Source organism: Dermochelys coriacea, chromosome 2, assembly GCF_009764565.3.
Source record: "Dermochelys coriacea isolate rDerCor1 chromosome 2, rDerCor1.pri.v4, whole genome shotgun sequence".
In the NCBI taxonomy this organism is placed as follows: Eukaryota; Metazoa; Chordata; order Testudines; family Dermochelyidae; genus Dermochelys; species Dermochelys coriacea.
This window is the reverse complement of record NC_050069.1, coordinates 160,883,334-160,905,463: the sequence shown is the minus strand read 5'-3', so window position 1 is coordinate 160,905,463 and position 22,130 is coordinate 160,883,334. Positions and strand designations below refer to the sequence as shown.

General features: G+C 42.1%; 1 protein-coding gene across 5 annotated transcripts in view; it reads right to left on the bottom strand.

The window, feature by feature from the left end:
- Positions 1-22,130, bottom strand: part of EPB41L4B (erythrocyte membrane protein band 4.1 like 4B) — a 255,127-nt gene that overhangs the window by 117,402 nt on the left and 115,595 nt on the right. For all 5 annotated transcript variants that reach the window (XM_038392440.2, XM_038392441.2, XM_043508596.1 and 2 more), the window contains exons 7-15: positions 21,828-21,948; positions 11,344-11,431; positions 11,033-11,121; positions 10,625-10,694; positions 10,274-10,443; positions 9,956-10,065; positions 5,645-5,675; positions 3,969-4,002; positions 2,200-2,267 (exon numbers count right to left, since the gene is read on the bottom strand). In XM_038392440.2, coding sequence (XP_038248368.1) covers positions 2,200-2,267; positions 3,969-4,002; positions 5,645-5,675; positions 9,956-10,065; positions 10,274-10,443; positions 10,625-10,694; positions 11,033-11,121; positions 11,344-11,431; positions 21,828-21,948 — 781 coding nt within the window. The remainder of the gene's footprint in view (positions 1-2,199; positions 2,268-3,968; positions 4,003-5,644; positions 5,676-9,955; positions 10,066-10,273; positions 10,444-10,624; positions 10,695-11,032; positions 11,122-11,343; positions 11,432-21,827; positions 21,949-22,130) is intronic.

Sequence of the window (22,130 nt, the reverse complement as noted above, 5' to 3'; positions counted from 1 at the left end):
TACTACCATCACCAAACTCTCCCAAGCTTTCTGAAGGTACTATGTACCAAATCACCATAAATCATTTCAAGAAGCAGTTGTTACAAGCAACATGATGAAAAGTGAATAATTGCATTATGCCAGACATACTTCTGTATTAATACATTGAAGTTGCTCTAATTTTTTGAAACATTCTTTCTTTGTATGCTACCAAAGTAGGCTGAAAACTGTGAATCTAAAATTGAAAGCTAAGTTTTTATTTTACTTGAAGGGAACCTCAATAATAAATCTAAAAATTACACAATGACCACTAACCTCAGATAGATCTTGGAAGAAAATTCAATCCTATGAGATTTTAACTGAGTAACAACAGAACAGTTTTACTGAGGAGATTTTATGGAGATAAGATGGAAAGTGATTCTGCACCTTCTTATTTTGGAGTTTACATTATTTACAAAACAGAACAGAGTATCCCACCAACATCCTCCCCTTATCTCTTGTCCCACCTCAAGTCCAATTCTGAAAGCCTAGCTGTGGGAGTTGTATGAAATCAGGGCTTGATCCTGCCAGGAGCTGAGCACTCTGGCACAAATCTATCCAACCTCTTAAACACATGCTCTAACTTTTATTACATGAGTAGTCCCATTCACTTCAATGAGTCTACTCACATGCTTCAAGTGAAAGCATGTGTTTAAATGCTTTATTGGATTGGTGCCAGACCGCTCAGCACCTTTCAGGACTCAGCTAACAGAAGGCCTGCAGGATTGGTCTATTATGCATCTCTTACAGACTTAGCTTTGCAAAAGCCATTTTTCATATTTTCCTGTAGCTCTTTGCAATGACCTTAATCTTCACTGAAGAAAAAAAAAAGTTCTCTTACAAACTTTTTAACACACTGCTCTGCTTATCTCAACATTACTCTGCCTAAAGGAAAGTTTTAGGCTTTAAAAATATCAGAATTAACTAGACTGATATCATAAATGGAAATTCTTTTTAGAAAAAACCCTTAAATAGTTACAAAATCTCTGTAGATGCAGCTGTTCCTGGTAACAGGAAACTGGAGATTTTTGAACTCATTCTGTGTTAAAATCAACAGGAGAGATTTTGAACAGTAATTTTATGTCAGATTCATTACGTATTTTAAAGTATTTTCCATAAATGTAGTTTTGTTTTTACCTTAACATTTATTTTATTACCAGACTCTCTAGGAATTTTGAGATGGAGATAAATAATCTGCAGATCCACCTGAGAAATACTGTGTCTTCCATCACTATGCCCTTTCCCTGCTTCTTCAGTCCCATAATCTCAGACCAGACTATCCTTTCTTCCACTTTACAGTCTACCCTTACCACTAGCGCTCACCTACACTCAGCACCAAACACTCCACCTACCCTGTGAAGGAATTGTTTTATCTAAGAATACTAAGATGAAGAGGCAGGAAGAGGGGATAGATGAGAACAACAATATTACGCACTCAAGGTGGTGCCAGTTATACAAGAAAGTCCTAGACACTGTCTGGCAATAAAATAATACAACTCAAAAAGAGTTATATTTACCTGGGAAAAAAGCACATAAAGCATACTGATTTCAATTTAGACTGAGTTTCTTCCAACCTTGTTTTCACTTAATTCCTGTCTGATAGCACTAAAATTTAAGTCTTTATGTAGTAAGATCAGCCATATTCATAGCTATACAGATACTGAATTTTCAAGTGGTAGTTTTAAAATGTTATTTTTATGTGATTTTTTTTTAAATCTACCTATCTGTTAATACAATGTTCAATAGGAAAGCACTATAATTTTCCATGCAAGTTTCTGGAGTACAGAAAAAGGTTGCTGCATATTACGAATCCGTACATTGTTGATTTAAGCCCACCCTGAAAGGACATGCTCCACTATCTTCTGAGATTAAATGCTAATCAAAGTAAAATTCATTTGACTAAAAATATGAAGCACCTCACTGCCAGACACACAACCTACAGAAATTAATTCAAAAGGAAAATTTAATCCTAAAATTGTTCTGAATAATACATTAAAAATAAATCTAAGCTAACTATCAACTTCCTTTTAATAAGTTTAATAGACTTAGAATATGTCAAAGCAAAAACTGAAGTGATTAACATACATCACCTCATAGTCTCATCACAATTCTAATTCAACAGGTTGTTTAAAATAAAGAAGAAAAAAAAATGATCCCTCCCATACAATGGAGAGTGCTTACCTTACGTTCACAGGAGTATGAGGGTGCCAGTGTGGTGGACCAGGATGTATATTAGGGTGATACTGTGGCTGGAAGTAAAATATTAGCTTTGATTATATCATTGTATCACTTCTTAATCTGATTGCATTTGATTAATTTTCTATGGAGCTCTTTTTAAAGTGAAGAGTTGTCCTCAATTACATCATCCTCATGTTACAACTGCCTGCATTGTTACTGCAATTTCATACTTCCATTACCAGTCGTACCCAAAAATGATGAAGGACCTGCCTTAAATATATACCAAATATCACAACTGCAGCTGTTGACAGACGTGAGCATGAATTACTACCATGGAACCTACAGCTACTTCTACACTTGGAGCTGGGGGTGTAATTCCAGCTCTTGTGCTAAAAATAATGCTGCAGCGGTGGTATCATGGGCAGCAGCACAAGCTAGCAGTCCAGAGTAGGTAGCCACAGGGTTCAGGCGGGTTTGTACTCAACATGGCTAGCCCATGCTGCCATTTGCGTCTGCCCACACTACACAACTATTTTTAGTGTGCTGGTTAATGACAATATGTCTACAGAAGCTAGGAATCACACCTCCCAGTTTCAAGTGTAGACATAATCCAAGGGACATTATTATGCACAGAACAGCTCTTTACAGTGTAGTCTGTCATAGTTTGAAGATAGCCGTCAACCAGGGATATCAGCACTACCTAGGGATTTGAAAGGCAAGATTCAGCCTCTCTCCCATGTTACTCAACATGTGCATGGGGCCTTTTGGTGAAATGATCTTCAAGCCCGGACCTTTACGAAGCCCTAGCATGAGCTTGGTCATAGCTGAATGAAAGTGAGGAAATGTTTTTGCTGTTCCCTTTGGAAAGATATCACAACCCACATTTTTGCTCTGTTTCATAATTTCGGCATATCTGTTGTTTGAGAAATGGGTGAAAAGCCATTTTTAGTCAGAGGGAGGGAGAGAAGGTTTATTACAGCAGTAAGGTCCAGAAAGACAATACCATGCTGATGACATTTCCTATGCTCATTAAGCCCTTATGAGACAGTGACAGTGGAACAAAATCACTATGGAGGTTTTAAAATTTTTTAATTGAAAAATATATTACAATTAGTTTCTCATACATGCGTTCACTCTGGATGAAAATGCAACCTGCTCCCACAGCAGCACTGAATGCGACTGTGAAGTATATGAAACAAGAGTGAGATCCTCACTTCCACTCCAGGCCCTTTACCCTGGTTACAAGGGAAGGAATGGCATCAAGGGGCTGTAAAAGCCCCCAACCCAGCCACAGGAAGATTCCCCCTGGCGTAGATACCATGGAAGACAACTGTACAACTGCCTATTGAGGAGACCTCCTAAAAAGCCCTGGCATGGGGAAGGAACCCCATGATGCAATGCTGCCAAAATTCTGGGTGGTGCTGTGGCCCATACGGTAGGCCCAGGAGGCTGCTGTAACTTAAACAGGCCCTTTAAGGCGGTCTAAATGATTGCGGCACCTTTCTAATCCCCAGACCTGCCCAGAATCAGGAGGGAGCAAAGGTGTCATAAAGGAATTGTCTCCCCACTGGGCTGCAAATTCTGTGCTGCAGCAATTAGAGACACAGAACAAAATTGCACCACAAGGGTATAAAAGGAACAAATCAAAACAACAGGGAAGAAGGGGGAAGAGAGGAGAAAATGAGTCACCTTAATTATAGGCAGCAACAACTTTACAGTTAAAGTAATAAAAACTAAAGTCAATATTTCCCTTCAGCAAGTGTTACTCTTACCTGGTAGTTATGGACTTCAGGATTATTTTTTGCACTAAAATAAGACAAAGAAAAAATAGCTGTTCTGTAATTAAAACTGACAAAAAATAAGAAAATTGATCATTTTAAACAATGAATTAGTTTACTAGGTGGGTGAACAAGACTGAGAACTTGATCCTTCAATTGGCTACACAAAGGAAAAGTTCTATGCCTGTGTGGAGTCCCTCTAAAACTAATGAGGATATAGAGAAGCACAGACATCCGCCCTCATGGAGCCAGTTGTAGGATTGAGGCCTAAACTTCTTGGGAATATTGGAAACATGTTGGTACCAGGACAGATCTGTCTTTTCAGGTCGTCGTCTAACAACAATGAAAACGTTAACCCATCAGTCCTTCAAAATTCTGTAATGTTAGCAGTCCATTTTAATGGTAGTTAAAGAGCTATGAAGCGAATTAAGAGATCCTTGCATATTACATTTACACAAAAACAACAAAATAAAAATGATAGCGAAACAAAAATCATTTCAGCCTCCCTCCCCACCCCCCAAGTATACTGTCTTGTACCTTTTATGACTACTAGAGACACAAACTTCTCAGATCCTGCATTATGCAAGTACATAATTTTATACAGAGGAGTAATCCCATTGACTTGAGTGGAACTACTTAAGGCTTTGCTCTTGCAAACACGTAAGTAATAGTATAAAAATGTCAAATATTCCAGAATACCAAAAAGTTTGCAGCAAGTGTTAGTTTTTTAAACTATATTTCTTCAAGCTTCTAAGAGTGCTTGTCCTCATTTAGGGCTAAGTTCATGGCAAGTTTGAACTTCTTAAAAATACAAGGCATTTTTAATTTAATCAAGTGCAAAAAAAGTGTGAAAAATTTCTAACTGGAGAAAACCAACATTTTCCTCCACATTTCTGAAATTGATAAGACAAATGTGGCCAAATTAAACAAAAAACAAAACAAAAAAACCCCCTACCATCCATTCCCTGGCTAACAAAATAAGAAATGGTAGCTCAAAGGCTAATTTTTAAAAAGTTAAAATTAGGGATTCATAATTCAAATACCTTCTTCACCATAACTCTTCTGTTGCTACTGTGACATTTCATTAAAAAAAAAGGGGGGGGGGCAACACAACTGCATAGCACAAATTAAGAGCTACAGAAGTTAGTGTGGTTTCACGTACTCCCGATTTCACACGATTACGAAGTGACAATGAGTAGGTTACCACATGAAAATGCTAATTTAAATAACACCTCTAATTCAGTTTTATGTAGCACGGTGCTCTGTTTTTAGAGAGGTATAACAAAACTTATACCCGATGTTACAAATTCAAAAGCATTAGTAGTTTGCTCAGCAAAAGTCTGCTTGTACCACAGGGAACATTCAGGGGTAAAGAAAAGACTATTTATTTTAAAGTTACAAAGCAGCAAAGATAGTGTTAGGTGCTCAACATAATGACAAGATCAGAAAGAAAATAAACGCAATTTTGCTCCTACTTTCAAAGGACAGAAATCCACTCAGACAAAAATAAAAGGAAACAAAGTTTCATGCTTAGCCCCTGATCTTACACTGTGGTCAGCTAGCACAGGTGCAGGATTCTGTGCTAGCCAACCCTGATGCAGGAACAGGGACTTAAGACTCATTGCCAAACCATAACAATGAACATGCAATGAGAATCTGGGTACACTTACCACAGTTGTGCTGCCTTCACAGGATTGTTTGCTTTAAAGAAAAAAAAAAAGAAGAAGGTTAATCAACATTTACCTTTGAAAGAGAACTTACTGTACCGTAACTGTGGTTCTTTGAGATACTATAGTCTAAGTGTACCTCATATGTGCAAGACGGGAATATTTTTTTTGAGTAGCAGCATCTGTCAGGGCTGCGCATGTACCTTGTGCTCCCACATGAGGCAATGAAGTTGCAACCCTCTCTCTGTTCCCTTATTCAAAGCTAGTATTAACTACAGACTCCAAAAAACGGAGATAGAGGGCAGATCATGGGATCTGCACTGACCCCACAGTTACTGTAGGGTAAGTAACCGTTCTCTCTTCTTCAGTAGGTAAGCGTGGATCCCACTATAATTCACTGGCAAGCAGTAGCCTCTTAGGATATTGGAGCGAGGAACATTAGCTGAACCAAACAATGATTGAAGAAGTGGTCTTCTGAACTCCGCAAGAGCCCTGGCTGCCATGTCAAGGGCATAATTTTTCAGAAAAATCAGTGGGTTACTCCCTGTTTCTCAGAGGCAGGAACATTTCTGAAGCAGGTGGTAGATCCAGCCTGTGCCTCCGTGGAGGGTGCCTTGATGGACAAAGTGACCAGGTTGCCAGCCAGCTAATTGCAGGTTGAAATTCACTGTGTGCTTCCCTTGGAGAGTCTCTCTGATGAGATAGCATGGCCTTTGGATGTGCCAGAAATGGCCAAAAAGAGGTGTGTAAGTGGGGGGGGGGGCAAAACAGATCAGTCCTATCACGGTAATATAGTAAAGTTCTAATTACATCCAAGGTATGTAATTTCTTCTCTTCCAGAAATGAGTGCAGCTTTGGGAAGACGACTGGTCAGGTAACAGATTAGATCAGGTAAAAATATGAGACGGAAGAATGTGTATGGTGGTCTGGCCATGAGAGCTTGGAGCTCACAAGCCCTTCAAGCTGAAGCAATAGCCAGCAGAAAGACTGCCTTGATAGTAAAATGTTGTATGGAGCATTCCAGTGCCGTTCACAGGTAAGCTCCATGAGCTTGAGAATGACACGAGATCCCACAAGGCAGACAGGTCTCTAACTAGAGGACAGATATGAAAGAGGCCCTTAATTAGCTTCAACATCATCGGGTGCAAGAAGATCGAGTATGACTGTTCTGGAGCATGACTCGCTGATTCTGCTGCAAGGTGAACCCTGGCAGTATTGAATGCCAGTCCTGTTTCAGGATCAGCGCACACGTCACGATCTTCCGGTCCAGATTGTTTTGGGCTGCCCAGTGGAGAATTTTCACAGTGGAAAAAAAGTCTTCCTGGTGCAGGATTTTCCTGCTGTGGGGGAAAGGGAGCCGTCTCTGTCAGTAAGGCTCCAACAGCCAACATCTAAAACAACAGAAGCAACGACTGGGGGTTTGGGTGCAAGATCTGACATTGGGCAAGCTGGGAGGTGAATGGAAGGTTGCATGGACAACTGCAGCAGTCTGACAGCTGAAACTGCCTCTGCCAGCAAGGAGCTTTCAGGATGACTGTAGCCTTGTCCCTCTTGGTCTTGGACAGTATCCTGGAAACCAGGGGACTTAGTGGGGAGACATAGAGAAGTCCTTGAGACCACTGAAGAAGAGAATCTGGGCTCATGCTTCCCTTGGAGCAGAAGTTCAGGCATTTGGTATTAACTCCCTGTGACTGCAGAGGGTCCAGAGGAGAGCAACAAAAATGATGAAAGCTTTAGAAAACCTGACCTATGAGGAAAGGTTAAGAACACTGGGCATATTTAGCCTTGAGAAAAGACAACTGAAGGGGGACTCAATAACAGTCTTCAAATATGTTAAGGGCTGTTATAAAGAGGATGGTGATCAACTGTTCCCCATGTCACCTGAAGGTTGGCTGAAAAGCAATGGGCTTAATCTGCAGCAAGGGAGATTTAGGTAAGATAGCAGGAAAAACTTCCTAACTCTACGGGTAGCTAAATACTGGAACAGGCAAGAGAGGTTGTGGAATCTCCATCATTGGAGGTTTTAAGAACAGGTTGGACAAACACATGTGAATGATGGTCTAAGTTTAGTTGGTCCTGTCTCAGTACAAGGGGCTGGACCTGATGACATCTCAAGGTTCCTCCCAGCCCCACATTGCTATTATTCTATTCAGTTTGATGGCTCTCTGTTCCAGAATGATCATAGGTAAATTTAGTTCATTCTGAAACTATGTTCCTGGCACCTGCAGGTGGTTCAGGCGGGCATCCCATCCTGTCCTTGAAGTGCCTATGATAAGTATAACAGTTAGGGAGAGAGCAGAGAATGGGACCGATACCTTTTCATATATTCATTGGGAGTAGCCAACCAAGAGAGCTCTTGTCAGACTTGGGGAGGAGCTATGGCTTGGAGCAGTGTGGCTCCCAGCTAGATGCCAAGGATACCCAGAGGATGAAAGATGAGAGGGGTTCAGGTAGTGATATGGGACACAGGTGTTGCTCCAACACTGAATCCTGTTCCTCCTGATATTCTGATGTGTGTGTCTGGCCAGAGATGCTGAAGGGAGGAGTGACCTCTTCCTTGAGCACAGTTGAGTCTGGCTTCTTGATGCCCAAGATGGTGGACCCCAGTAACCCCAATAGGGCCACAGAAGTAAGAATACCCATTGGCTCATTGATATTATCCAATCCTGTGCCATTCCTGAGGTGGTGGCTGGGGCAGAGCCCTGTTGAGGAATCAGGTGAGCCTCTCCATGGTGTCAGCCACTGAGCTGAGGGAAGAAGGTTCTCTATTTGAAGATGGAGAGAACATATGCCTTGGTGATAGTGAAGAGGAGTAGACATCTTGTAGTGGGCTCTCTGCACTAGAATTTGTACCAGTATTGGCAGGTGCTTCAGCACTGATGGCTTTTCCAGTTCTCCCCTAGGCTCATTCTCCATGGTCAATGTCGACACTGAGGGGTGCAATTCAGAGGCGGTGTGTTGTTTCTCCTTATGGGAGAACACTGACCTTTTCCCCAGAGTGTCTGCCTCTTTATTTGAAGTGACTCCTCTCAGTGCTGGGGGCAACTGTGCCGGTGACAGTTCCTTTCTCGGTGCTGTCTTCTCTGCACTGGGTTTAGGCGTAGCCTGTCTGCTGGAGGAATCCTGGATGACACTGGCTTGTCCACTAGCATGACCTTGGAGCTCATCTCCTGAGGATACCTTCATGGATTGTTCCAGAAGGTGGAGTTTGAACTTCATCTCATGTCCTAGGGGAAAATGGCAGGTACACGGAGCACTTGCTTGGTATGTGCAACTCATCTAGACAGAAGAAGCTCCTACTGTGTCCCCACTGCAAAATAGACAGGGATGTACAGGGTGTATATACAGGGGATGTGTGTGTGTGTGTGTGTGTGTGTGTGTGTGTGTGTGTGTGTGTGTTGAACTAGTGATACTGGGTTCAGATGGACGGATATGATTGCAGAGGTAAAAAAATTCCATGTAATCAAAACAGAGTTCTGAAGAATTTCTGAACTTTTTCAGAAATTGTAGCCAAAGCTAAGAACTAGTAGATCGGACATTCCACAGGTTCAGTGCCACAAGCAGTCAGAGGGAATGAGGGAGAGTCACGGCCACGCCGCTTTATACTGTCACTCAGGTCCATGAAAAGGCACAGGGTGCACGGGCAGACTTTGCTACTCAAAAAAACCCAAAAAAACTGGTCTCACATGCCCTGGGGTGCATGCGCGTCTACAGTGGGATCCACACTGAGACAGACTCAGAGAATGATAACTACCCCCGTTTTTTAAGATTGTTTTGTAGCTGACATGAGCACAGTGGAAACAAAAGATGAGATCAGTAACCCCCTAGATGCACACACAAAGAGAAGTAGCTCTAGATGTGGTTCTCCCCATTCCCACGCAGAAAAGGGGAGAAAGTCAAAAGTGTTGCCACCTCCACACATTCCAAAATCACAAATCAGTCACACAAAAATAATTGTCCAATGTAGCTCCAGGTTTGCACCTGCAGCTGAGCTTGCAGGTGCCTGCGGAACGTATAACTCTGGCTGAGGATGGGGGAGAAGAAAAGACACAGGAAGGAATGGAGAGGATGCAGGAGACACAAAGGATAATACAACAAAACTGACTCAGGGAAAAAGTTGCTACCTTTGATTTTTCAGCTAGTGACTCATTCGGTGATGCTCATCATACTGAGCTATAATTTTGTTTGGTTGTAATATGGTCACCTATGCACCAACAGAAATTCTGAAATATGCATGTGTGCTCATTAACAGCACAGCCATACAATTAGTTTTATGAATACGTATAATTCAAGTGGGTTAAATAAAAGCCCCACCTTTAAATGTTGAATGCCTTCGTGATGGATACCGTTTGCTGGGTTTTCTTTCAAATGTACTGGTTCTGCGTAACCTGGACCCATGTGTTGCTTGATACTCTGTTCGACCACTAAAAAAAAAAATTTTTTTTTTTTTTTAGTTAGAGTGACTTAACTCCACCCTTACTTCGTGCTTATCAAACATACTTAGAGAAACCAAGCTGCTTTGCAAACAGTAATAAATAAATCTCAGAACAAACTGGACAAATCTTGTACTTTTATGCTGTGTCTTCTTGCACCCTCAAATAAATACAAATGCCCAGTTATTTCATTAAATACCTGAATCTGAAGCGTGAACCCAGCCTTATGAAGTCAGATCTGCTAGATTTACTGTTTGCTGGTATTCGCAGTCTGAAGAATGCATGGTGTTCCACTGCACATTTCCACAAATGTTTGCAAGTTTTTGCATTGTCTAACCGGAAAACAAATGTGTGCTCTTGTTCTCTGCCCTAAATGCAGAAACAAAAACTTTGGAAGTTGGCAAGCACAATATTCGTTAATGGCTAACACAAAAGAGAAATGGCCTGACCCAACAAGGCGCTGAGCACCTTCAGCTTCTGTTGGCCAACAGAAGTTGAACGTACTCAGCCCTTCAATGGATCAGATTCCAAGTAAGGGGGGAAAAATTACCTGTTCATCATCTTCTACAACCACAAGTGTTAATTTGCTCTTTTTGAAGTCCATTTTAGTGATTTTAGGCCTACACGTACAGAAAATAAACAGGCATTTTATAAGTTTAGGATTTTTAGTTAAAGAAAAAACAAACAAAATGTATATAAGAGGGTTTACAATAATGGGACACCTGACCTCATAATTTATTTAAAATATAAACATGTGTTTAACAAATCACTTTAGATTTCATTGAAACAAATTGACTTAGTCAGAAGCATGTATCATAACCTACTTTGATATTGCAGAATCAACCTCTCTTCTTAACTCCACCACACTACACATTCAAACGAAGCCAAAACTCATTATTTAAAAGGGGAAGGATTTCAGCAGTTAACAAATAGGGATATAAAGCAAAAAATGAATTACCAAAAAAATAAACCTATTTTGTTTGCTCCTTCAAAGATCAATATGCCTGTTGGCGTAAGTCCAAGTGCGTAGTCACATCCATCTCTTCCCTACAATCAAACACATGATGGAATAATCAATATGCACTTACTAGCACAAATTTTAATATTAATATGGTAGTAACTCAAAACTTTTATTATAAGATATAGTACCAAGTTTGTTCGCATGTTTTAATAGTAGAGAACTATGATCTATTTATAAAGAGATGCACATTCTTCTATTTACAATATCTTCCACTCCCCACAGAAATAAAATGACAATGTAGGTCTTACCTTAACAACATGCATATCTACACCATACATTTCCAACCATTTAGCTTTGTTCAAGTAGCACAATTCAGCCTGGGCTGGGGTTTTTCCCCTGTAAAAATAAAATGGAAAACGTACTTTAGTTTGCAATAGAATACTTGCTTATATACAGTATAACTCCCCTTTTCATCCATTACCCAGGCTCCCCTGCCTAGGACCCTGACTCTGCAAAGCACTTAAATACATGCTTAACTTTATGCACGTGCTTAGTTCATCCCTGTTCAGCAAAGTATTTAAACACAAGCTTAATGGCTTTGCAATGTAAGCAGGGTCCTAATTGGAGGCTTAAACACTTTCCTGAATTGGGGCCAAAAAGAATACACACAGTCTCCATGCTGCTGAATTCATACACAGCAGAACTTTTTCATTTTAGCCATCCTGCATTCTTACCATTGAATGCAATCTCCTTTTACCCAATCACGTAGACTTGATAAAGTGATTGGTTTACATTTAAATGCTGCCAGTTACATGCAAATGTGATCTTAATTTCTACAAAGAAAGTGCATAACTGGCTGGATATACAGTACACTAATATAAAAACTATTTCTAATAAATGTTGTGCCACAGCAGCACCTGCATTGATTACTCCAATTAGTGAAGTGTTTTTCAAAACTATTTCAAAACAGACTTTCAAAGCTGTTAAGGAATTGGGCATCCTAAATATTTTTAGGGGCCCTAAAAATCTCTTGCAAGTAGTGGCTGTTGGTCCACGCCCTGCACCCTGGACTTCCAGGGAATAAGGGTAGGTGCAGACTGCCTACCTTTCCAGCTCCTTGTCTACCACAAATCCAGTCATGAGCCTAAGCAGAGGGGAAGAACTTGTAGTTACAGGTAAGTAACTTCCATTTCTTCTTCAAGGCCAGTCCCTAGGTGTACGTCACACATGAGTGATTGGCAAGCGGTCCTCAATAGGAGGAGGTGGTTGCAAGGATGTAGGAGGTATAGATGTCTGTAACAGTGCAATTCCAAAGTCTGTGTCAGCAGAAGAGGCTTGAACCAGAGTGCAATGCTTTGTGAATGTGTGTATGGAAGTCCAGGTTGCAGCCTTACAAATGTCCAACACAGGCATTTTTTAAAGTGACGCTACAGAGGATGCCTGTCCTCTAGTGGAATGGACTCTCACCCTATCTGGGTGAGGTAGGTGCATATGACCTTAACAGCATCACAGTGGAAGAGGCTTATTGGTATCGGATAGTGAGGTTCTGCTGACCTGACTAGTTCAGTCTACTGCAACTCATTAAAGTCAAACTGTATCAGCTACGTGTCATGTAAGGTATAACTGGAAAATTAATAACAGAGAGATAATATTCTTGCATAGTGTATATAAGGTAAACATCCAAGAGACAATATGAAGGAAATGTGGAACTACAGTGTGTTTACCAGACAGGTCTGGGGAGTGGGTAAGCAAGTTTCTCCCAGACTAAGGACAAGCTGATGCCTCCAGCAGGTGTAATAAAACTTGATTAGCAATCGCTGGCAAGTGGCCATTCATTTGCATTGCAAAGAGCAGGAACAGATCAATTTGCATTTTTGAAAAAAAAAAAAATGGGGGAGAAACCAGCATAGGACTTCCTTCATCAGACTCCATGTCTCCTTTCTCACAGCTTGAATACTTTATTTTATTTTGGGGGGCAACCATCAGAAGAATCCATTTTAAAGGTTAACTGGACTATAAAAGAGAGGGTCAAAGAACATCGAGTGACCTTTCACTTAAGGTGACAAAGGAACTGAGCACTTTGAACTTTGCGGAAGATGATGACCAGAGGGGTAGGGCAGCCATCTAATTGGTAGGGAGCATGGTAAGAATCTGACCTTGACACAAGATGGCAGTTTTGTTAGGTCTTAACCTCTAAAAAGCGTTTTTCACTTTTATTTCCTTGTAACCATTTCTAACTCTATCCTTTATACCTGAACTCACTTGAGATCTTATTTCCTTTGGATAGTAAACTTGTTTTACTTTTTAATCTAAACAAACCCAGTGTTGTGTTTGAATTGAAGTGATTGTTAACTCCACTTAAAGTGATAAACTATGAAGTTTGTCTCTTTAGAGGAGCAAACAGGCCTTATTATTCCTCTGAATGGTCCAGGAAAGGGCTGGATATTGCAGAGCACATGATTTTTGGAAAAATCTCGGACGGGGGATGTTGGGGTTAATCTTGCCTGGTGTAACCAAAAAGCTGGTGGATACCTGGAGTGTAGCAAACAGGCTGCTGGAATCAGAGTTGCTGGTCCAGGGTTGCTTATTATACAGACACTCAATGCATACTTGTATGCTGGCTGGGAGCATCCAGACAAGAGAATTAGAGCAGCAGAGCAATTTAAAGCACCTGTGGTTACAGGGCAGATGGTAATGCAACCCTTCACTGGGCTGGATTGGACCCCAGAATGTGACAATGTGCGAACTGATAGAAAAGGAGGATACAACCAGAAATCCACAGACTATCTGAGCTGATATCACGTCTCCCTGTGTCCACTCTGCTAAGCAACAAATAGTCTAGGTGATTCCCCAAATGGTTTCTTTTTTTGCAGGTAGAATGCCAATGCTTGTCAGACATCAAGAAAATGGCATCTCCTTCCTCACTGGAGGCATTCAGGAAAAATACCAGTAAATGAATCGATTGATTTACGTGGAACTCAGAAACTAGCTTTGGGATGAACTTTAGGTGGAGGTGAAGGGATACACTACACTTCATCAAGAAAAGGTATGGTGGGGAGGGCCATGAGGCCCTCAGCTCACCCACTGGCCAATGTAATGGCAACCAGGAAGGCGACCTTGACAGACAGGTGGGACATTGAGGACATGGCGAATGGTTCAAAAGGTGGCCCGGTGGTAACTCCCACTCATAGTTGGGGATGAAATGCCTCCTGAGGCTGCCCACCAGTGAGTTTGGAGTGCCTGGGAAGTGCATCACAAATTGTGATGTGGTTCCAGATGTACCATAAGTTGACTGCCCCTATGCCAGGGGTTCTCAAACAGGGGGTCAGGACCCCTCAGGGGGGTCACAAGGTTATCACGAGGGGTTGCGAATCTCAGCCTCCACCCAAAACCCACTTTGCCTCCTGCATTTATGATGGTGTTAAATATATTTTGAAGTGTTTTTAATTTATAAGGGGGGGGTCGCACTCAGAGGCTTGCTATGTGAACGGGGTCACCAGAACAAAAGTTTGAGAACCACTGCTCTCTGCGCACTGCAAAGGATTACCCCTCGTTTGCTGGTGTGTGTGTGTGTGTGCGCGCGCGCGCGCACACACACGTTGTCATGTTGTCTGACATTATCCAAATGTTATCTGGATCATATGAGTGGGAGAAATGCACTGCATGCCTGTCTGACTGCACTTGGTTCCAAAAGATTGATACGCATCCCAGCCTTCCACGGTGTCCACGTATCTTGTGATGTGTGACTGCCCATGTGGGCTCACCAGCCTACGAGGGATGCCTCTGTGATCATCATCATGCTGGCTGTGTACGTGTGCACGGGGCAGCGTAGGGGTAGGAAAGGGACTACAATGCACACAATTTGGGGGTTCTGAGTGAAACCCTGACATTGACTGGCACTGTCATGATGGCGTTCATGCTGTGTGTGGCACATATACCAACCAGAGCCAGGCTTGCAGACAACAGAGTTGCAGCCTAGCAAATGGCCTTACATATAAGCAGGAGGCCACATGATCGAGCAAAGACAGACAGATGCGGACTTTTGTTCTGGGTTTGGGAGTGACTTGGTTTATCAGACTGCTCATGACTAAGAATCTGTTTGCAGGGAGGGAGGCTCTTGCTTGCAAGTCAAGTCCAGGGTCATGCCTAGAATGTCAATCAGCTGTGTGGGAATCAAAGTATACTTTTCCATGTTTATGCAGATTCCTAAGGACGCCGGCAGGCAGAGCAAGGACAAAGTTGCCAACTGAACTTCCAGATGGGATCTGCTGGTTAGAAGCCAGTCATTCCAATACAGGAAAATGCTGTAGCCATTTCCTCTCATCTGTGCTACCACCACTGAGAAGACCTTGGGTGCTGTTGTCAGACACAATGAGAGTCCTCTGAACTGGGAGTGTTCCTTTCCTACAAGAAACCTGAGGAACCTTCTGTGGGACAGGTGAATGTCCACAGGAAAGTAAACATCTTTAATGTCAAGAGCTGCTCATCATACGCCTTTTTTCCACGCAGGGAATTATGGCGGCCAACACAACCATGTAGAATTTTAATTTGTGAATAAAAACATTTAGCTGACTTAGATCGAGAATGGGCCTCCATCCTCCCTTTTTCCTGGGAACTATGACATTGTGCGAGTACAACCCTTTCCCTGGATGCTGAGGTGGAACTTGCTCTATAGGTTCTCATTTGAGGAGGATCTTTTCATGAGAGCAGTCCCTGTATAGGGGCCAGAAAGAGGGCTTCTGAGAAGGTGGAGAAAGGAAGTTGATGGTAGTTCAAGTGGATGATATCTAGTACCCACTTGTCTGCTACAGCCCTCCAGTTGTGGGCAATGTATGCTAGGCAGCCACCAAAGGGGAGTTTGGAAACAGGTGAGGATGGTATCATTATTACGTTGCAACTCCCCAGAGTCCTGTCAAAAGTAGCCTTTAGCTGGTGGAAAAGGTTGGGTAGCTGTCATCGAGGGAAGGGGCTGCATACCCTGGCCTCTAAACTCTTGTATGCTTGCATGGTTGTTCATATGGTCATTGGTGTTAGAAAAGGTATGGAAAAGGTCTCAGCTTACATACCTGTTTATGATGCTTCCTCTGTGATGCTGGCAGAAATCCAAGTGCCAGCTCATGCCAAAGTTCCCATGTGTCAGTTGAACACTGATAAATACATAGCTGGAATCAATCTGGCTCAACTATGCATTAGTATTTAAAATAGGTATTAGAATTACAAGAATGTGTTTAGTGTTTAGACTTTACTGAATGCTTGTAAATTGCTGAATGCATTAATCTCACTTATAACATCTGTATCCCATACTGGAAGGCAATATTTGAGCAGCTATATTGTGAACCTCTGTGAGTGTAAATCACCAGACAGGAGAGAGACATTAATTAGTGTGAAGGGCTGATCTTAAACAGGTGTTATGTCCTTCCCAAGGGGCAAGCTCCTTTGACACCAGACAGACTATTGTTTGTTGTTCTGCTCTCTCCCCCATAAAAATGGGTCATGCACGTGGATTCCTCCTTATCAGCCGAGTTTACAGCTCAAGGCACAGGGTATGAAGGGATAAAACCCCGCAACATAGGTATCTCTATGCTGTTTGGACTCTGGTAGGCAAGGTTTTTCCACGCATAAGCAAGAGACTGCCAGCTGCTTAGCCTGGGTTAGCCCTAAAGGACATAGAGCTTGTTGATTATACAAGCTTCTATTACCTCATGAAATTTAAGAATACAACACACACACACACACACACCCCTGCTTTAACCTTGTAAATAACTCTGTTCCCCCCCCATATAATAAATTTTTAGATAGTTTATTATAAGATTGGCTCCAAGTGCTGTCTTTGGGGTGAGATCTAAGGTGCAATTCAGCTGAGGTAAGTGACTGGTCCTTTGGAACTGGGAGTAACTTGGATATTGCTGTGACTCCTGGTGTAAAGGGTCATCTATCACAAAAGTACACTTATCTGGGCGGGGGACGAAATAGATTGGACTACCCCAGGGGTCTGTCTGGGACTCCATATTAAGGCTGTTATAGTGCCTGACGAGTTTGCACTTGATAATTGGTTGGTGAAATCTAAGTATAGGATGCACAACCAGCTTGGGGTTTTTGCCCTGCCTCCTAACGGTCTGCCCAGAGGTTGGTACTCACGCTCTTCAGTCATTGCAAGCAGCGTTACATCCTCTTTGGGGCTGACGTATAAATGACCAGGGAGTCACATCTACCGCAGGTTGAAGGGAGGCTTTAGCCATGAGTCTACCTTCTTCAGTAAAGGCTTGGAATTGAGCCTTGTCCTCCTGGGGGAGTTTTAACTTGGAATTCCAGGAACTTTGTGTAGTTCATAAAATAATATTTTGCTAACAGGACCTGGCAGTTAGAGATTCTGAACTGGAGGCTGATGGATGCCTCCCCAGAAGGCTCAGGTGTTTAGCTCCCTTGTCTGCAGCAGTGGTTTTAGGATGTTGCTATCTGGATCTTTCCATGGCTGCTTGCACTGCTAGGGAGTTAGGGGCTCAGTGGGAAAACAATTTTAACCCTTTCATGGGCACAAAGTAACACTTCTTAGCCCTTTTAGCCACAGAGATATAGGTTGCTGATGTATGTCATACCATTCTTGCTGGTTCCATACTAGCCTCATTCACTGGGAGAGCTACCTGATTGGGTCTGGTGGGCTGCAGAATATCCAAAAGTTTGTGCTGCATATCTTGATCATCTTCTAATGGCATTTGAAGTTCTGCTGCCTCCCTCTGCCATAGTTATTGATATTGCCTATGGTCATCAGGCAGGAATGGTGAATAATGGGGCAATTGCCTCATCAGGTGAGGAAGAGGATATGCTTGTTGGTATCACCTGATCTGACTCATCATCTTCCTCCTGCACATATTCCTGAGAAGCAAGATGCTGTTGTCAAGGAGGAGGGGGACAATGTGATGCTCTTGTCAAATGCATGAATCTGCGTGTCATGCATAAGGATCCCCCCCACATCAATAGGGCCACTATGATGAGTCAAAGGCTGGTTGGGAGAGGGTGGGGGTGGTGGCGGCAAGGCATTATATACAAGAAATCTCTTGGAGGGTAATCCTACCTGAGCCCAGGACAGGTCCAAGAAATTCTTGAAGTCCTGTCTATGCTAACCTCCCTAGGTAGGTGATGGTTCTTCCTGGACATAGGATTCAGCAGATGAAAAAGCCAGCTCAATTAGCAGTACTGTCAATGACAGGGAGGAAGCTATGGCTCCTGGATAGACTAGGGGAGTAACTTCTTCTCCTTGAGGTGGCTCCTTTTCTGGGGTCAAAATGTAACTCAGCAGGACTGGGTCCAAGAGTAGAGGAAATTGTGGGCCCACAAAAATGAAGATATCCTCCAGGCTAGTATATGTCTCAGTCTATCCTGATGCTCTAGATGTCCCAGTTGTTGATTTTTGCCAGATCTGCTGCCACAAGAGACAGTGGTTGGTGGATCCCTATGGGGCTGGGCTGGTTCTGTCAGAGAAAGAGTCCCATCTAGAGCTCTTGGTTGGTAAAGGTGGTTGCTGGTCCTTTGGCTTGCTAGACATCACAGTCAGCTTCAGTATCAGTGCTAGTGCTGGGGCTAGTACAGGTACCATTGGAGCTTTGTTCCTGCGCACTTTTCCATCATTATCCGGAGACTTAGCCAGACTTAAGTCCTTGGGACCTCCGCATGAAGACTCACCTGACTTGGAAGGAGTCAAGGAGATATCCCTTCTTCTAGAAACAGACTTAGAGGGGGAATCTGTTTTTATGTCTCTGACAGGGCCCCTTATTCTCATGACAAGACCGGCTTAGAGATAGCTGATCTGACCTCTGCTCCAGAGCTCATGCTCAAAGGTGCAATGCTCAAGGACTGCGATTGACATACAGGAGGGCCTCCGCAGTCTAGATCTGACTGGAGTCTTATGGCTTTTCTCAGTCAAAGCTCTCATCCCTCTTGGTTCTGGGGTGGGAAGAAGCAACAGATACTGCATGTGGCAGAGATATGTGCACCAATGCAGTAAAGACAGCGAACACAGGACACAAAGTTTTTAAATCCCAGAATTCTGAGCATAATCCTACTCCCAAAAGGGGGGAGAGAGAAAGTCCTCAAGGTGGGGAAAACTAAGCTACACTAACAATATAGAATACTATAAAACTCCATAAAAACACTACCAGACAATATACAATTATATAACAGAGATGAAGACAGTGCAAGGATACCTCCGGACACAGAGGATTCCGACTTAGGCCATACAGCGGTAAGAAGAAATCGGAGAGGCGGTAAGTCTGCACCTCCTCTTATATCCTCGGTGCTGAGCACAAGGAGTTCCAAGGAACAGACACAGATGAATGGACACTACTTGTGAGATTTTCTGCTCTCAGGTGCATGGCAGAATACACATAGGGACCAGTAATAAAAATTAAAACAAAAAACAAAAAAAGCCACTTTAGTGTTATGGGGCTTAACTTTTAAACTGGGCTTCCTTTTCTGAGGGCACAATTTTACATCCACAGTTCGTTCATGCTTTTTAATGAAAATTTGTTTGGGGGAGAACAATTGTACACAAAAATGGAGACTTGATTTGAAAACCACGTCTTGACTTCAATGTACTTAGATTTCCAGAAAGCCTTTCACAAGGACCCTCACCAAAGGCTCTTACATAGATTAAGTTGTCATGGGATAAGAGGGAAGATCCTTTCATGGATTGAGAATTGGTTAAAAGACAGGGAACGAATAAATGGTACATTTTCAAATGAAGAGGGGTAACTAGTGGTGTTCCCCAAGGGTCAGTCCTAGGACCAATCCTATTCAACTTATTCATAAATGATCTGGAGAAAGGGATAAACAGTGAGGTGGCAAAGTTTGCAGACGATACTAAACTGCTCAAGATAGTTAAGACCAAAGCAGACAGTGAAGAACCTCAAAAAGATCTCACAAAACTAAGTGAATGGGCAACAAAATGGCAAATAAAATTTAATGTGGATAAATGTAACGCACATTGGAAAAAATAACCCCAACTATACACACAATATGATGGGGGTTAATTTAGCTACAACTGATCAGGAGAAAGATCTTGGAGTCATCGTGGATATTTCTTTGAAGACGTCCATGCAGTGTGCAGCGGCAGTCAAAAAAGGAAAGGGGATGTTAGGAATAATTAAAAAAGGGATAGAGAATAAGACGGAGAATATCTTATTGCCCTTATATAAATCCATGGTATGCCCAAATCTTGAAAACTGTGTACAGATGTGGTATCCTCATCTCAAAAAAGATATACTGGCTTTAGAAAAGGTTCAGAAAAGGACAACTAAAATGATTAGGGGTTTGGAACGGGTCCCATATTAGGAGAGAGAGATTAAAGAGGCTAGGACTTTTCAGCTTGGAAAAGAGAAGACTAATAGGGGATATGATAGAGGTATATAAAATCATGAGTGGTGTGGAGAAAGTGAATAAGGAAAAGTTATTTATTTGTTCCCATAATATAAGAACTAGGGGCCACCAAATGAAACTAATGGATAGCAGGATTAAAACAAATAAAAAGGAAGTTCTTCACTCAGGGCACAGTCAACTTGTGGAACTCCTTGCCTGAGGAGGTTGTGAAGGCTAGGACTATAACACTGTTTAAAAGAGAATTAGATAAATTCATGGAGGTTAAGTCCATTAATGGCTATTAGCCAGGATGGGTAAGGAATGGTGTCCCTAGCCTCTGTTTGTCAGAGGGTGGAGAAGGATGGCAGAAGAGATATCACTTTATCGTTACCTGTTAGGTTCACTCCCTCTGGGGCACCTGGCATTGGCCACTGTCCGTATACAGGATACTGGGCTGGATGGACCTTTGGTCTGACCCAGTATGGCCATTCTTATGTAATGTCATCGGAGTCCATAACAAGCTCAGACTCCAAGAAGCTATACTAAGTCAAACTACCATTTCTCAAAAAAGTGACTTATCAGAAAAAAATAAAATTGTGGTAAGTTTCCATGACAGCATGAGAAAAGCAAGTTACAAAACTGCACATTACTGCCTCTATATCCATTTGTTAAGAAGAGAGTATTTAAGTTCAAAATGTCCAAGTTATTCCTTTTCCATTACCTCTAATTATCTCTTACTCCACTGGATTGCTGCCAGGTAACTGGTTATAGCTGCAAATAGCACAGTATTACTGCAACAATCCAGATTCTTAAGTGCTCCAAAGTTTTAGAAAAACTGCAGTGGCTAATACAATCTTCACAATTTCCAAAAGTCAAGTTCCCTTTGACCAAAAGAGACTCAATATTTTGGGTTTAACATGAAGATGTCTGAGCTAAGACATTCCTGGTTCACGTCTCAATTTCATTCTCATCCAACACCCCCCCCCCCCCAACCCAGGGTGGAAATGTTGGATTTAGGCATCTGGTTTGATACCAAATACCTGAAAACTTTGAAAGATTGAGTGTGTGGGCAAAAATAGATCTCTGAAGGTGCTACCTTAAGTACAAATTAAGTGAAGGAGTCTTGCTTGCTTAAGTGAAGGAGTCTTGGAAGGCATGAAAATTCTCACTTGTGGAAAATGAACTTCTTCAACACAGGTCAAGGAGAAAAAATGGAGCCAAAGTGCTGAAACTTACAATTAACTTAACCATACAACCCTGTCTGATGTTAATGCCTGCCACTTTTTTAAAGAGGTTCTAAATGTCTCTAGAAAACCCCTAAAACAATATACATTGAGACTGTTTGACCCCAAAACAGGGGTCTATACAGCAATATTTGATTTTGGAGAAGAAACTCTTGTGTAACTTTATTATAACTGACACCACCACACAGGTACCATACCTGCACTCTTTCCATTTCTGAAAGATATCAAATTCCATAGCTTCAGTCTGGTTTGGTGTAAATCTGAATTCAGATACTAGTTCTGGTGTGTGTTCTGGGTGCTCACACTCTCCAAGTTCAGCTGGAATCATTCAGAAAGCCAGAAAAAAAGTCACTCTCATCACAAACATTAAAGAACAACTTGCTTCTACAAAGGTATTTCCATATCCCCATTTAGCACACCTACTGAAGAAGTTTTAGAATATACATTTATCATCATCTGTATGAGTACTTAAATTCTGCCATCTCAAATTACAAATCAGA